This window comes from Leptinotarsa decemlineata, unplaced genomic scaffold (genome assembly GCF_025532065.1).
Source record: "Leptinotarsa decemlineata unplaced genomic scaffold, Ldec_3_MD MMD2_P_RNA_scaffold_1, whole genome shotgun sequence".
NCBI classification, from domain to species: domain Eukaryota; kingdom Metazoa; phylum Arthropoda; class Insecta; order Coleoptera; family Chrysomelidae; genus Leptinotarsa; species Leptinotarsa decemlineata.
The window spans coordinates 1871427-1887429 of NW_027412523.1; the positions used below are offsets into that span (position 1 = coordinate 1871427).

General features: G+C 37.3%; 1 protein-coding gene across 3 annotated transcripts in view; it reads right to left on the reverse strand.

Moving 5' to 3' along the window:
* LOC111506020 (calcium release-activated calcium channel protein 1) overlaps nt 1-16003 on the reverse strand; it is a 60304-nt gene that overhangs the window by 5901 nt on the left and 38400 nt on the right. For all 3 annotated transcript variants that reach the window (XM_074174745.1, XM_074174698.1, XM_023160948.2), the window contains 3 exons: nt 13341-13574; nt 6926-7135; nt 3179-3413 (listed from right to left, as the gene is read on the reverse strand). In XM_074174745.1, coding sequence (XP_074030846.1) covers nt 3179-3413; nt 6926-7135; nt 13341-13559 — 664 coding nt within the window. In that variant the 5' untranslated portion in view covers nt 13560-13574. The remainder of the gene's footprint in view (nt 1-3178; nt 3414-6925; nt 7136-13340; nt 13575-16003) is intronic.

Here is a 16003-nt window from a genome sequence, read left to right on the forward strand (position 1 = left end):
TTTGTATATTATCTATATGCTATCTTTCATAATCATTTCTAGTAACTAGTATGCATTAGATTATCCATCAATTATCGCTTTTCTCATAATTCATTTATCTGTAATGAGAATGTACGTATCTATTATTTAAAATTATATATCACTCATTATCTTTAAATTATTTTCCACCTGCACTAAAGAAAGAATTGGGGTTCCCGTTCCTTACTGATATATGTGTAGTTGTCAAGCCAAAATTATTTTCCCAATTGTACTTCCTGAGAAAATTTGGTAGTGGACAGTTACTATCTTTTCTATATCGTTCGCGCATGTCAGCCCCACAGCAAGATTTGCCAAGGTGTAGGTATAGTCGAAGTAACCGGTATTGTGAATAGTTGAAGCTATCGGCGAGCTCAAAGGCCAAAAAACCAATACAAAGAAATTATGCCGCTGCCATCTAGTCCACGTGGACTGAAGAAATGGCGGTTATTGGATAACTTTTACTAACCGAGTTTTATGATTGGCTGAAAAGTCATAAAATTAAATTTGAAGTCATGTTACGATGACAAATAGAATGCGAGGATGTTTATACACTTCATGTTGTCATTGTCAGTTCAGAAACTGATCCCGATTTGATTTTTGAAATTCCATATTGGTGCAGTTATAATTACTTAGAATTTTTGTTATCTGTTTAAAATGTGGCGTCCTTGGACAAGTACTAATAGTAATAACGAGTGTGTTAACAACGCAGACTTTTTCCTGTGTAGTGATTCCAATAGCGATGGTTAACAATCCGGAAACGAGATACCAGTGAATAAGATTCGCATGCATTTGAATATTGAAACACGGAGAGTATGTTTCAATGTATATAAGAATTTACATCTCAAGTTTGGTTTCGAGGGAAACAGACTATTACAAGCAACATCAGATTTGACCGAAATTCCTTTCTCAAGTGTACGGAAAATAGTCAAAAACAAACTTTATGAACGCAAGACGCGATGTGATAATGGGATTACCAAAACCTACAGATGTTCATCTAATAAAATCATTAAAAAAACAATATATGACTGTTACAAAAGCAATGATATTCCTACAACTGAAATCATTAGAACGAAATTGAATACATTCCGGACGAAACTCTTCAGAATTGGATAAAGAAACTAGGATTCAGATTTGAAATAATAAAAAAATGTCAAGCAGTTATGGAAAGCAGAAGAATAGTGGAATTGCGCAACAAATACTTAGAACAAATAACTGAATATAGACAAGAATAACGGCACATTTTCTATTTGGACGAAACTTGGTATGACACTCACGACACAGTTACGAAAGGGTGAACTGATGGTTCGAGAATGGGTACGCCTAACATGCCTGCAAGCAAAGGATCGTGACTAATCATTGTGCATTGCGGAGGAAGTAAAGGATGGGTTCCGAATTCTTTGAAATTATGTGGAAAAACACTTGAGGACTGCAATATTGACTATCATAAGAACATGGGAGCTAATACTTCTGAGGAATGGTTTAAAAACACATTGATCCCAAATTTGGATGAGAATAGTATAATAGTTCTTGACAACGCTTCCTATCATTCGCGACAGCTCATCAAAGTACCGAATAAAAATTCGAGAAAAGATGAAATACAAAATTTTTCAATGGATAACAATTTGTATTTTGAAGAAACTATACCAAAAACCAAGTACTTGAAGTTTTACAGGAAAAAACATTTGAAAAAGTGTATGCACTTGAGAGTATTGCTGAAAAGTATGGACACACCATACTGAAACTTCCCCCCTATTTTTGTGTTTTCAATCCCATCGAGTTGTTTTAGGAAAAATTGAAACTAAGCTTCAGGCGTAAAATTAATTTTCCCAAATTTGATAAGAAGGTAATAGAGCTACTTAGAGAAGAAGTATCTAATATTGGCGAAGAAGACTGGCAGAAAAGGATTAAAAAAGTAATTTCAATTAAAAAAAAATATATGGAGATTGGACAACTCCCATATTAATGGTGGAAATAAATTAAGTATTGAATCAAATGACGACAGTGATAGTGAAACAGAGAATATGGAAGAGGAATTATCAGAAGTCTTTGAAGAAAGTTAGTGAAGCGTTTTTGAAGCAATAGATGAAAATCAAAAAATGAATAGATAAGTACTCTTTGATCATTCCAATATTGATTTCAATTTAAGAGCCACCGGTATACAGCTGTTTCAGCCTATTGGGCATCGTCAGTACCGGACAGGCGGTCCTCGATTGAAGACAAAATGAGAAAAAACCAAGAAAGTACTTGATAAAAATAGCTGCATAAACGCAAGCGAAACATAAGTGGAACCACAATCGAGGACCGCCTGCCCGGTACTGACGATGCCCAATAGGCTGAAACAGCTGTCTACCGGTGGCTCTTAAATTGAAATCAATATGGGAATGATCAAAAAGTACTTATCTACTGATTTTTTTATTTTCATGGAATTATTTTCCAGCAGCTTGACTGCATTAACCTTTCTAGATTTCATATCATTTCTAGAAACATGTGGATTCGTTTTCCGATGGCATTTCAGGTTAGCTTCCCAAATTTCTGCTACCGCAGTTGTCGGTTGATTGGTCAAACCACCAACACTGACATACAAACTTGGCAAGCTGACTTGGGTGTCACACCAATAGGTGGTTCCACTTATGTTTCATTTGCGTTTACACAGCTATTTTTATCAAGTACTTTCTTGGTTTTTCTCATTTTGTCTTCAATCGAGGACCGCCTGTCCGGTACTGACGATGCCCAATAGGCTGAAACAGCTGTCTACCGGTGGCTCTTAAATTGAAATCAATATGGGAATGATCAAAAAGTACTTATTTTTTTGGTTTTTTGATTTTCATGAAATTATTTTCCTGCAGCTTGACTGCATTAACCTTTCTAGATTTAATATCATTTCTAGAAACATGTGGATTCGTTTTCCGATGGCATTTCAGGTTAGCTTCCCTTATATTTCTGCTACCGCAGTTATCGGCTGATTGGTCAAACCACCAACACTGACATAAAAACTTGGCAAGTTGACTTGGGTGTGACACCAATAGGTGGTTCCACTTATGTTTCGCTTGCGTTTACGCAGCTATTTTTATCAAGTACTTTCTTGGTTTTTTCTAAACTGTTGGAAGGTAGGTTGCACTATATCGTTTACTTGGACTATACAGAAAATAATGTATATTACCTAAAATTGTGGAAAACGCCCATGCAATTTCTATGAAGCCTTTCATTCGTTCGTGCGGACTTTCTGTAACCATTTCGCATATTTCTAGCTTTGCTATTGCTTCTATATTGGGTAGAATATATGTCGATATCATCAAAGCGAATATGTGAACTGCTACGAGAACTGTGGTGCATACTGCAAACATCACGAATAACCATTCTGGTACATTAGTTGGAGTGTTGATTTGAAGTTCTACCTAGAACAAAACCAAGAGCATTGAAACAAAAACTGAGTTACATCACGAATAGACCAAAACATGTGTTCATATAGTTTCTCTATTCACGACTGAAGTTATTTGTGAAGGAAGGAAATAACGGGTTTTCAGTCAAAACAAGCAAAAAAATGAAATCACTTCAGCATTTTTGGTTGTTCTTGTGAACAGACGGGAAGATGGGCCACATATTATACAGGAAACCAACACACACAGACAGGTTTATCTGTTTAAAATATGTTTTTCCGTTAATCAGCTATCGCCCCCATACGAACGACAACTCTCAGAAGTTGAGAAACTTGTGCGTGCTAAGGACTAACGAGGTCTTACCTTTTAACGTGTCATTCCTAACACGGTCCCAGCTTCAACCAGATAAATTCTCTCGAGAAAAATATCTGGTCGAGGCACGAATCGAACCCACGGTCTTCTGATCATGAGTCGGGCGCACTACCACCGCGGCCAATTCCGCAACAGGAATTTTGAATTTTGTTCAGGTACCTGAACAAAAACTCTAACCACCAGCCACAACAAAAGTGAGGGGTAATTTAAACGTTAGTTGAGAGAGCACGAGGTACCTGTGAACCTGAAAGTCTTCCTGAGGAACTCCGTTACCTGAAAAATGCTTTCTACGGGAATGAGTATAGCGAAGGAGAATTCGAGCGAGCCATACGACCCAAGAGGAAGAACGCCTAAGTAACCCCAGCTAGGCTGGTCAAGGGAAAAGCTCTCCGTCCCTATGTAAAAAATGGTACAGATCGTTAGAGAAATACGACGTAAAATCAATATTTAGGCCAACAAAAACAATAAGTCTAAGGTCAGCTAAGGACCCCAGAGAATCTTTAGCAACAAGAATTTCGGATTCCTTGTAGCTGCTGGTCGGTCTACATTGGAACCACGAAAAGGAGTGTGGGTACCTGTCTCTGAACACAACAGAAAGGCTTATAGTGAGTGAGAATGAACATGAACTCCTAACAAATTGGGTGGAGATGACTGTCTGTGAAAAGGATTACTTTTCCAGAATTTTGTGTGATTACAAAATTTTAATCCTTGTCTCGGGAAACTTTCATTCGATATTGTCATTCAAAGCCTTAATCCTTATAGCAGAATTCTTGAGGAACTTGCCCATTACCGTAACAATTCCCATACAATCTCCAATTTGTTGAACATTGCATGAATGTCATATGGCTAAATTCAAAGAACGTAAACAGCAGTGAACATACAAAGCTTCAGGAAATGACTTTTGGATAAACGCTTGAACTCCCTTGAAGGAACCTTCCATTGCAGCAGCACTACTGTTCACTTTTCGAAAAGTCTGTTGTTTCATCAGCAGAAACCGAAATCGATTTTGTTTCATTTCACGACAAGTCATAATAAAAAAAGAAAGAGAATTTTTATGGAGAGAGAGTTTATATGGTGAGTGATCTTTCAGGTCAGATGGTAAGAGTGTGGTTCTACAAAATCTGATTCGGTCCGCAGCGAGGCAGGCACAAAGTATATGCTCTGCGACACACATGTCTTCCGAGTCTCTGCAAATGATAATTCAGCTTCGAAGGGTGAAAGAACGCCTTGGAGTGAGCTAATCCTGGAAGATTTTGCCAGAAGTCTTTGAATCTCCATGCCATCCAGGTGTTCCTATTGTGGAGAGTCATTTTTGTCAATTTACTTGACTTGTGTGTGAGGTTGGATTCTACCAATCTCTCCGCACACAATTCCGCTTGAAATACGATCGCATAGGTCCCTAGGCAGGTTGATATCTCTGTTCTGGGTCTGCACCAGAGCCTGAAGGTGTTTTTGATCCAGCTGTGAACCAACAACTATCTGCTCTTAATATTTCTTTCTACCGAAGGTTCCAGTCCTCTCTACTCGGGAACAGTACTTTATAAGGCAGTTCGTAGTTGACATTTGGAGGCATAATGTCAGAGATCATCAGCAGTCTGATGTACTCTGCGTTAGATTGATCTGTGCTATTGGCGATGTGCACAAGTCAATATGCAGTCCATCTAGTCTCTCTCTCCAGAAAAGTGTGGAGAGGAGGTGGATCTAGAGGATCTCCATGGCTTCTAATGGTTTGGTACTGATGGCACCACATATAGCCAGACAAGCCTGTCTCTGTAAGGCTGCAACTATATTGAATCCGTATTTCTCCCGACCCGATGTAGGACGACCATCGGACGCCCCGCGATCCGATGCAGTCCGTTGTAACTGCCTACACTGGACTCGGTTCGACCCGATAGGTTAACAGTTAAAGTTGTGTTTTGGGGGTTATTATGAGCGACTCTGAAGATACTTTTTTGTGGTGGCTTAAACAAGAAAAGAATGTTCTCCTTATAGGAGACGTAGGAAAAGGTATGGGTGCATCAGTTTAATGAAGGTAAATCTGAAGGGGAATTTTTCAAAACTTCCCTACTTATAAGAAACTACCCGGATAAATTCAGGGACTATCATCGTATGACTATGGAAACATTTTACAATATTCTTGAAGGCATAAAAAACGGCATAACTGGCCAGTGTGACTTCAGAGCATGCATCAGCCTTTTACCAGTAATTGGTCCCCAATAACTTCCCATAGTTTAGGCTCAATATCACTATTATGGTAATCCTTGTTTTGCTGGTCCCACAAGCGAGGTTCATCTCTCACAAGAATTATCAAAAACTCTTTATCAATTTTATTATTCATTATTATACCCCTCCATCGGAATGAAAGATCGGACTAAAAACAAACACTTTTGATTTGACAACTCGTCGGTCAGTAATCAGTAGTGATCGTTTATCGTCGTATCGGACTACCCTTTCCAATGAAGACACCTACTTTAAAACTTTAGTATTTGTTTTTCTTCCGATGTTGTCCGATGGTCGTCCTACATCGGGTCGGGAGAAATACGGATTCAATATAGGTGCAGCCTAAGCCAGAGAGCTTCACCCGAGCCGTTTTCTGTAAAGCATACGGCCACCAGGCAATTGCTCTATATAAACTAATCGGCTTCGCCAATACGCTGGGTTTATTACGTCGAGTTTGAATAGGTGTGAGCCACAATAAACCCTTACGTGTTGCGATGGAGGGTCGAATAAACCCACTCACCTTTGACCTAACATAACCTTCGGATGAGCAGGCAGTGTGATTTAGTCGACTTCAAAATAACAGTAATAATGTTTATTCAATAATTATATTACCAAAATTTAACATACATGAAGACAGACATATTCATAACATATCAGTATAGTATGAACAAACAAAAAAATGGTAACAGATTATAACAATTTCTTGGGAATGACTTTTGAAGATACTGATCGTAATAATAATCATTTAGTAATCAAAACAGAATTTTTGGCTCAGTATTGCAAGAAATTTTGTTGTGCATTTATGTATTGGTATTAGAAAAATATCTAGTCCTCGACTTGATCCCCGAGGTACTCTACAAAGTATATACCCGATATGCAAACTATGTCCTGTTATTTGATTTTTACAACACTAATGTATTAAAAACACTCATTCTCACCATGGCTATCATCGCAAAACCGGACAAAAGTTCCGATGTTGTTGCTGTTGCTTTCAGTTTCGCCCTAGACATATGTAATCTTCTCCACGAAAGTCCTTCGGTTGTGTTCGTTAGTTGTCGTTTTTCGTTAGTTCCTCCTGCTTCGACATCGAAACATCGGCAGAACGTTCTCGAATCGCTCACGGTACTGTCTTCATCCCCTAATTTTATCTGAAATTAACATAATTGTTCATTAATGAAAGAAAGAACTTGAGACTGATTGAACGTCTCAACTGATTGGTCAACTGCATACAGAGCTAGAGGACCGCCAAGGGCCCGGCTCTTTAAAAAATTGTGCGGACTATTTCAAGACCAATAGATATTCGCAATCAAGAAGTATCAGTTTGATTTCCAAATTATTGTTTTGACTAAGTTAATGCCTTCTATCACGAAATCTTAGTTCACTTTTGGGTGTCTAGACCTACGACTTTGTAGGTACGTGGCAGATACCCGACGGAAAAACAACTAACACAGTTAATGCCTCGCAGAAAGTTGAAGTCAAATCATCAGGCACCTGTGTAACTTTGATTTGGAAATGATTTGCGACGAATCTTCCACGCGGCACGTTTCGCTTCATCGTTGGCTTCATCAGTTGAGCCGTGTTTTTTATTTATTTATTTATTTACAAACTCTATTAGACCATGGCCCAGTTTCAGAGTAGGAAAGGTAAATATCACAAATAGATTTGTACGTACAACAAAATGACGCTAAAGTTATAAGTTTTGTTTTTTTTTCGCTTCTATTCATTAAAACATCCATTTCGTACCAAAGATTTGGCTAAGCCAGCGAATGTTTTGTCTGACGGTAATTTTCTGTCAGGATACCGATTAGCATATATTCTCACTGCTTCTTTTGAATTCCTTCTTGCTTCGCCATAAATGCGTATCATATCCAACTTTTCTACATTTGAAAATTGAACCATTTTTCAACAACAGCCAACACAAAACTGAATACACTTTCGTCAAATCTGACAGTCCTTCTGACAGATCGATAAATACATTATTGCATTTATTTTGACTTATTCATGACCCTCTTTATAATACGCAATAAAATTGCTTTTTTTTCTTCAGTATTCAGTAGAAAACTACAAGTGTGCTATATAGCTGAATTCAGAATTTAATGCAGAATTCAAAAACCAATTGAAAATACTGGGTAACCATTTGAAAAAATTGGCGTCGTTGACACCAAAGTTATCTGCTTTCACGAAATATGGATATTCTTTTTCATTTCTTAGATATATACCCGTGGAGTTTTATATGGGACACCGTGTATATATATATAAAACATCGCAAATTCTAATGAAGAAATTTGAGCTTTCAAATAGTTCGCAAGTAAAAAAACCTACAAAATTGTGGAAAAGGGTTTCAAAGTAACACATTGTATATCTTTTCATATAGAACGCATTTGTAATTACGCGTTTACATTTGTAACAAAATTTATTAGTTATTTTGATTGTTTTTCGTGAAATATGTTGCAGTTGAACACGACTTTCGCTGGAAAGCGTTATGCAAGAAAACATCTATTAGACACGAGCAAATGACACATTCTTCCATAATTTGTTTATGTTCACTATAAGATTTTATTATGAAGATATCCTTGAATTCAATGTTTAAATGAAATGGATGTAGGATTAATGTATCTGACCATTGAATGAGACAGAGAGAGAGAGAAAGGGTATTAAAAGAAATTGGATGAAATATGAGCCGTATTGATAACATATCACTGAATGAATATGTTTGTTCCAAGATCGATAATAAAGGAATGGAGCCACCAGAAATTCAAAAATTGAAGACTAATCCGCCTACTAATGAGTGAATTTTTTGGCAACACTGTTTATAACAGATCACGCGTGAATCGTGTCTTGTGTCATTGTCAAACTTGTTCAGTTTGGTCTATAATTTAACCATGAATCGACTTTCGAATGAACAACGCTGGCAAATTATTGAATTTTATTATCAAAATTCATGCTTGGTGAAGAAAGTGCATCGTGCACTTCTTCCAATTTATAGGCAGTTTCGTCGGCCTACTGAGGGAGCTATATGGAAGCTTGTGACTAAATTTCGAACCCAGTTTACATTATTGGACATTAAACCACCAACACGCATACATAAATTGAGGACCGAAGAAAATATTGCGGCTGTATCCGCCAGTGTTCGTGATGACCGTGAAATGTCGATTCGCCGCCGTTCGCAGCAATTGGGCCTCTGTTACTCCACTACGTGGAAATGTTTGCGAAAGTTTTGGGTGTAAAACCTTATAAAATACAGCTGGTGCAAGAATTGAAGCCACACGACCTCCCACAACGTCTAACATTTGGTGAATGGGCGCTGGCAAAGTTGGAGTTCAGCGACGAGGTTCATTTCTGGTTGAATGGATACGTTAACAAATAAAATTGCGGCATCTGGAGTGAAGACCAGCCACAAGCATTGCAAGAGCTACCGATGTATCCCGAAAAGGTAACTGTTTGGTGTGGATTATGGGTCGGTGGCATCATCAGGCCGTACTTCTTCAAAGACGACAATGGCTGGAACGTTACTGTGAATGGCGAGCGCTACCGTGTGATGATGATGACTTTTTGTTGCCCCAAAATGGAAGAATTGGACATGCCTGACATGGTTTCAACAAGACGGTGCCACATGCCACACGGCAATTAAGAGCCGCTTTCGGTGAACAGTTTATCTCACGTTTGGGGCCCGTCAATTGGCCGCCTAGATCGTGTGATTTAACGCCTTTGGATTATTTCTTGTGGGGTCATGTTAAGGCTCATGTCTACAGGAATAAACCAGCAACGACTGACGCTCTGGAAGACAATATTGAAGCATTTATACGTGAAATACCGTTCGATATGTTGGAGAGAGTGTGCTAAAATTGGACCTTGCGCATGGGCCATCTAAAGCAGAGCCGCGGATTTGCATGAAATCGTCTTCAAACATTAAATTATATTGATCGTTCTATCAATTCCAATGAAGAGTTCATAAATTTTTTCAATTTTTTGTGTTGTTTTGAAAATCAAATCCTACACCTCTTAAAAAATCACCCGTTACAAATGTATTTCCGTTTATGTATACTGTGTCATATTGACGGGTTATTAACATAACCTGTAACAAGTTAGTTGTATGGAGAAAAGAAAATTAAAACTTTCTATGTTTTTCACGACAAATAAAAGTGGTAAAAGAAAGAAAGTTTCAATTGTTTCAATTCTCTATTCTTCATTATGATTTCCTACCATGTAGTAACAGCTACATCTATCAATTTATAGTTGTATGGGTTTTGAGTGAATCTGAGAGTCAATGAAAATGGAGTTACAGTTAGATAAAAATTTTACCATAACCATCGGATAATTTCAAGATATATTCCAGTTTGAACAGAAATATCCTCATAAAATCTAAGCACATATTTTCTATACCAGCCATACTCCCAGTATGTTTCGCGGAACCCTAGGGTTCCGTAGGGGTTCCGCAAGAAATGAGAAACAAATTCAAAACACCTCTCTCTGGTCGACCTTTTTGACGCGGCGAATGAGGATTCAAGAGGCGCAGCCGAACTTAATCGCCACCCAGCACTGTATACTTTGTTTATTCAAATGATTGGCATTCTTCGTCAGGCCGACACAAACGAGCCGCCGTTCGAGACAAAGCTACCGCTGCCTTGCTGAAAGACGGTGTTTGGTTACTCCAAAGAATAAGATGCAAGCCATTTGGGTGAACGTACCGTACAATTTTTCTATGCCATCACCGCCGATATCTACACACATCGGAAAAGTCTAGGGATATTTTTAAAAATGGCAATATTTTTTTTTAGATCGCTTTAGGGAAAAAAAGTTGACGGGTGATTATTAAACGAATGTAACTTACAACAAAATTTATTAAATGGTCAAAAATACTGAGTGCGCATATAAGCAAAACTAAAAAAAAATATTGCTCTTCTTTGGCACCCAGAAAAAAAATCATAATACGAAAAAAGTTGGAATCAGTACAAAGTATGGCCTCCACGCTGGTTTATTACGGCCCTACATCTATCGTGCATCGACAAAATGAGATTGTCAATGTCTTGTTGAGGTACATTTGCCCATTCAGCGATTAAAAGCTCTCTCAATGGAAACGTTGTGTGAATGTTCCCCATATGCGGAGTAATTCTTCGTTGAAGCATGTCCCACACATGCTCGATGGGATTCAGGTCCGGTTATTGTGATGGTCATGGCAATACATCAACTCCTTCGTTGGTGAGCCAGTCAGTCACTAGACGCGCGACATGTGGACGAGCATTATCGTGCATTAGGTGGAAGTTTTCACCAACAGCACCAGCAAACGGACGGACGATAGGTAGAAGAATGGTGTCGAGGTACTGTCGAGCTGTGAGGGAGCGATTTGGAAAAACGAGATCGGTTCTGCCGCCGATCATGATTCCGCCCCATAGCATTACTGTACCACCTCTGTATGTGTGGACTTCCTGGACGTGTCTCAAACGTCCAGGTCGTCTCCACAGTCTTACTCGACGAGAATCTGGATGAAATCCAAATCTGGATTCGTCTGTAAACAAAACTGTGGCCCAATCATTTGCATCCCAGTTTTGATGTTCTTGACACCACTCTAATCTTCTACCGCGATTGCCTCTCAACAAAGGTGGACATCTAAGTGGCCTTCTGTCGTGGAGATCTGCTTCATGCAGTCGATTTCTGACAGTATCACGACCAATGGTTACCTGGTGCGTCTGCTGCAACACGTTAACCAACTCAGGTGCTGTGATTGTTGGTTGTCTTCTTGCGGTTAAGACCAAAAATCGGTCTTGAACTGCAGTTGTAGCGCGTCCTCGCCCTGGATGTTGTTCGGCTGGACTGCCAGTTTCACGGAAACGCTGCCACAATCGACTGATAACACTTTGGGAGACCCCCAAACGAAGAGCTACATCATTTTGTCGCATGCCACCTTGAAGAAGCCCTATAAAAGATAAAAGATTAGTTACCGTTTTTGCAGGCTTTGTTCAACCCATAGAAATCTACAGGGTGGTCGAGTGTACCAATTCAATCGAAATTAAACGACCTCGTGCATTTATTTTTATGATATTTAGTATGTAATAAAAATATCCCTAGACTTTTCCGATGTGTGTATTCGTGAGCGCGAAGTCCCTTCGATGAAAGCCGCCTCTGAAATTAGACTCTACAGTTGTGAACATGCGACTTTCGGCAGTGAATACACTTTTGAAAACTATTGTTTTATTGTAGGGTTACGTCAAGTATTTCGCTTTCCAAAAAGGTTCCGCCACAAAAAAAGTTTGAGAACAAACAAAAATACGTACCTATTTTATATTGAAATTCGCACATACTTTACATAACCTTGGTGTGAAATGATGACTTTGCGAAAAACAATGACATAAAAATATCCCACGAGAACATCGGAAACGAAAATTGAAGTGTAACAATGGATTCTGTTGCCTAAATATGAATCAGTCGCGAATTACACCGTGCAGTCAATAATTTGAAATGATTGTTATGATTTGTAGACGCGAGTTTTCATAATGTGTTAGTTCGACATTGCTTCGAAGGTTATTTGGATTTCGATCCGCCGAAACTCAACTATAATTTGAACGGAAGAATTAGTTTTGAATATAATGTCATCAGAAAAGTTATCAAGTTCCGATTTCACACTACATTTCTGGAAATTTTGAGACAAAAACCTACAATATTGACCCAAAAATGCTCATCAATAGTAGGGATATTCAATAAAGTTGTTAAAAACATTTTTTCGGAATTCAATTTTCCAAAATTATGTTCAGTTTAACTTTATTGAGAATTTTAAAGTTGCGAAGAATGTACCGCATTTTGGCAAATGAAAATACCTGGATTGAAACTGTACCGAGTAAACGATCTAAAAAAAACATAGGAACTCATGGAAGCAGAGTAATGTGTTAGTTATCAGATAAAAAAAAGTTATTATGGGAAACTAGAAGTCGTGAACAAAGGGATGAATTTTGCTCCTTGCAAGGGATCTTACAAAAAATTCTGATTGACGTATAGGATTTCGGTTTGATTCAATAAATGGCCAAAAAACTAGGGATCTGGCTCTTATTTCATTTGAAACCTTACGACACAAATTCAAGGATTTACAAGATTACTCCTGCAATTATTCCACCGGCTTTCAAAGACGTCCTTCGAAATTTATAAGCATTACCATGACGAAGAGGAGGCAGTCTAGTTTGGAAAGTGCAGTGCGAATTTAGCTAATGAGGCGATATACATTTGATCATTAGTCAAAGTTGAGTTACTTTTTTCGTGGTATTGACAGTGTAGTAGTTGAGTTTGATTGTACAGTGTGTTCAACGTAACAATATGTTCGTATAAACGTGGTCAATGTTGTTCAAACAGATAACCTTCACTTACCTTTGGTGAAGGTTGATAGGATGAGAATCCAAAAGCACCATTTGAAGCTATACTGGAGTCACTGGAGAAAGGTGGTGTTCGCTCTCTAGATATGGAGCCTATAGGGGTTTCCATCATAGCTGGATGTGACAGCCTGGAAATAGGACTTTCTAAATACATGATTTTCGTCCTGTTGTAAGCTTCCGCTGTTAAATTCAGAGATTTTGGTCGGTGCGGCATAGTTCTGAGTTGAGACTGAAAGGGAAATATTTATCATACTAAAAATTCAGAAACATCTTGAAAAATTTCAGTTTGTATGAAAATTTTTGTGATAAATTTTTGGTATGTTGTAAATTACACTTGGATTTATATATCCCCAAATATTCATGCTGCCTTTTAATCAACGACCGATGTAATCTATCACCTATGACTGTGCTACTACGAGTATTTATTTCTAATTTTTAGACGGTACTTATCCCACCGCTGTCACCAAATGTCACCGAGAGAAAGTCCTGCCCTTTGATCCATTTTCATCACTCCACCCTGTAGGTACATACTTGCACATAACGACGCAGGAACTAAATTCAAAAAATGAGCTAAAGAAAAATATAAATATAAATTAGTGCTCAATTCGAACGCTTCTACAAAATATATTTGGTAGATAGTAGAATAAACAGTTTGATCTTTTTGTCAGCAAAAATTCTTTATTGCAATTGTTTTCAAGGCTAACATAAAAGCCTTGATATTTTTCAAAATGGAAACTTGGAAACATATTAAAACATAAATAAAGGATTTTGAGGCTATTGGCCTCATCAGCGCTGATGAGGCCAATGGCCAGAAACACGTGTCCGCGGTTTGCCCCACTTTTGGAGTGTTGTGTCCACTAATTGTTTCATTTTTGATTTTTATATCATACCCACTCGATAAAGTCTCTCTTTGTATTTATATCCTGGACCCGGATGTCACGCAGGTAGCTATAGCTGCCTGTGTGGTCATGTTAGATGTAACCTGGGAATTCTAGGTCTTCTAACTGGAACCACAAATGTGCGGTTGGCTCCTGTTGTTGACTCCGTGCATATGTGTTGTTTCCTGCTTTCGGCAAACAAGTGTTGCCCATCTTTACACTTGGCTGCACCGCGCTGATGAGGTCAATATATATATATATATATATATATATATATATATATATATATATATATATATATATATATATATATATAAAATCTAGAAAGGTTAATGCAGTCAAGCTGCTGGAAAATAATTCCATGGAAATCAAAATTATATATATATATATATATATATATATATATATATATATATATTAATTTTTGATTTTTATTGTTTGATGAATTGTTATAAACGAATGCATTGTATATAAAATGATGAAAAATTTGTTTGATATTCCAGTTACTAATACAAATAATGGTTGTTAAAGAATAAAACCATTTACAAAAAATGTTATGCAAAAACCCATATATTCATTACCATTTTATTTTTGTTAGAAAATAATAACAAAAACATCCAATAGATGGCATAGTCATCTTTACCTAATTCATTTCACTGGTCTTTGATATTCTGGAAAAAATGTTTATTCTTATGCACAAATCAATTGAGAATCATGAAACAAGACGTGGTTATTTTTATTTATTATTTCACTATTAAAAAAACGAAGTGGAAATTTTGTGAAAATAATGATTTTTCAAAAAAAAATCTAATCAATAATATGTATTGTCAAAAAATTAATAGTTCATTAACAAATGCCTTTTTATGCAATACAAATTCTTCAAACGTTTTTTGCATTAATAATTGAAACTTCAAAAAAAGTATTTCCTAAAAAGTCCATTTGCAATGTTTTAAAAATAACGAAAATGTTCGAAAAAAAATCAATGATTAATTTTTTTTTCATTCCTTAACATCTTTGACCGTTCATCACGAAACGAAAAATTGAAATTTTTCAATTTTTACCTGAAGCCTCTGAAGGCTAGCTCAAAAAATTAGAAAAAACTCCAAGCTTCTATTTTGAAAATTATCAAGGTTTGCATGTAAGCCTTAAACTTGAAAAGAATGTTAACTAACAAAAGAATATTTAGGAGGAAACTTTGCTGATGGATTATTGTTCATTCTACTATCTACCAAGTACACACGTTTGTGAAAGATTTGCAAAAATGAACTTTTTTTTGTTTAACTAAATTGTCATTAACTTTAGAACTATTTGTTTGCCAACTTTCCTCAAATCGTTAATTATTCTTGGTGAAGTACAAATGTAATTACACCTCATTCATAATTTTTTGTAAAGACGAACCCACATTTTGCGAAATGTCACTTTTGATATACACAATAAACAGTTTACGAAACTGTATTATGTGTTTCAATACATATTAGCTTCTTCAAGTACATAATCCCTTGCAAAGGAGGGTTCTGCAAGAAGCTTCATCGGACCGGAACCTGTCATTGGCACCGCTTTAGGCTTTGCCAAATAAAGATTGAGCAACTGAATGCCAGGAAGATTTATGGACTTCTGAAAGAATCTTCGAAGCTTGATACCAAACAGTTGTTGGATGACCAGTAGGTCAGTAGGGATGACTTACAGGTCACTGTCATTTGAATCATCATATGCAGATACTTGGACTGTCGGCAGAGCCGAACTTTTCGGCAGAGCCGTACTTTTACCATCTGACCTGAAA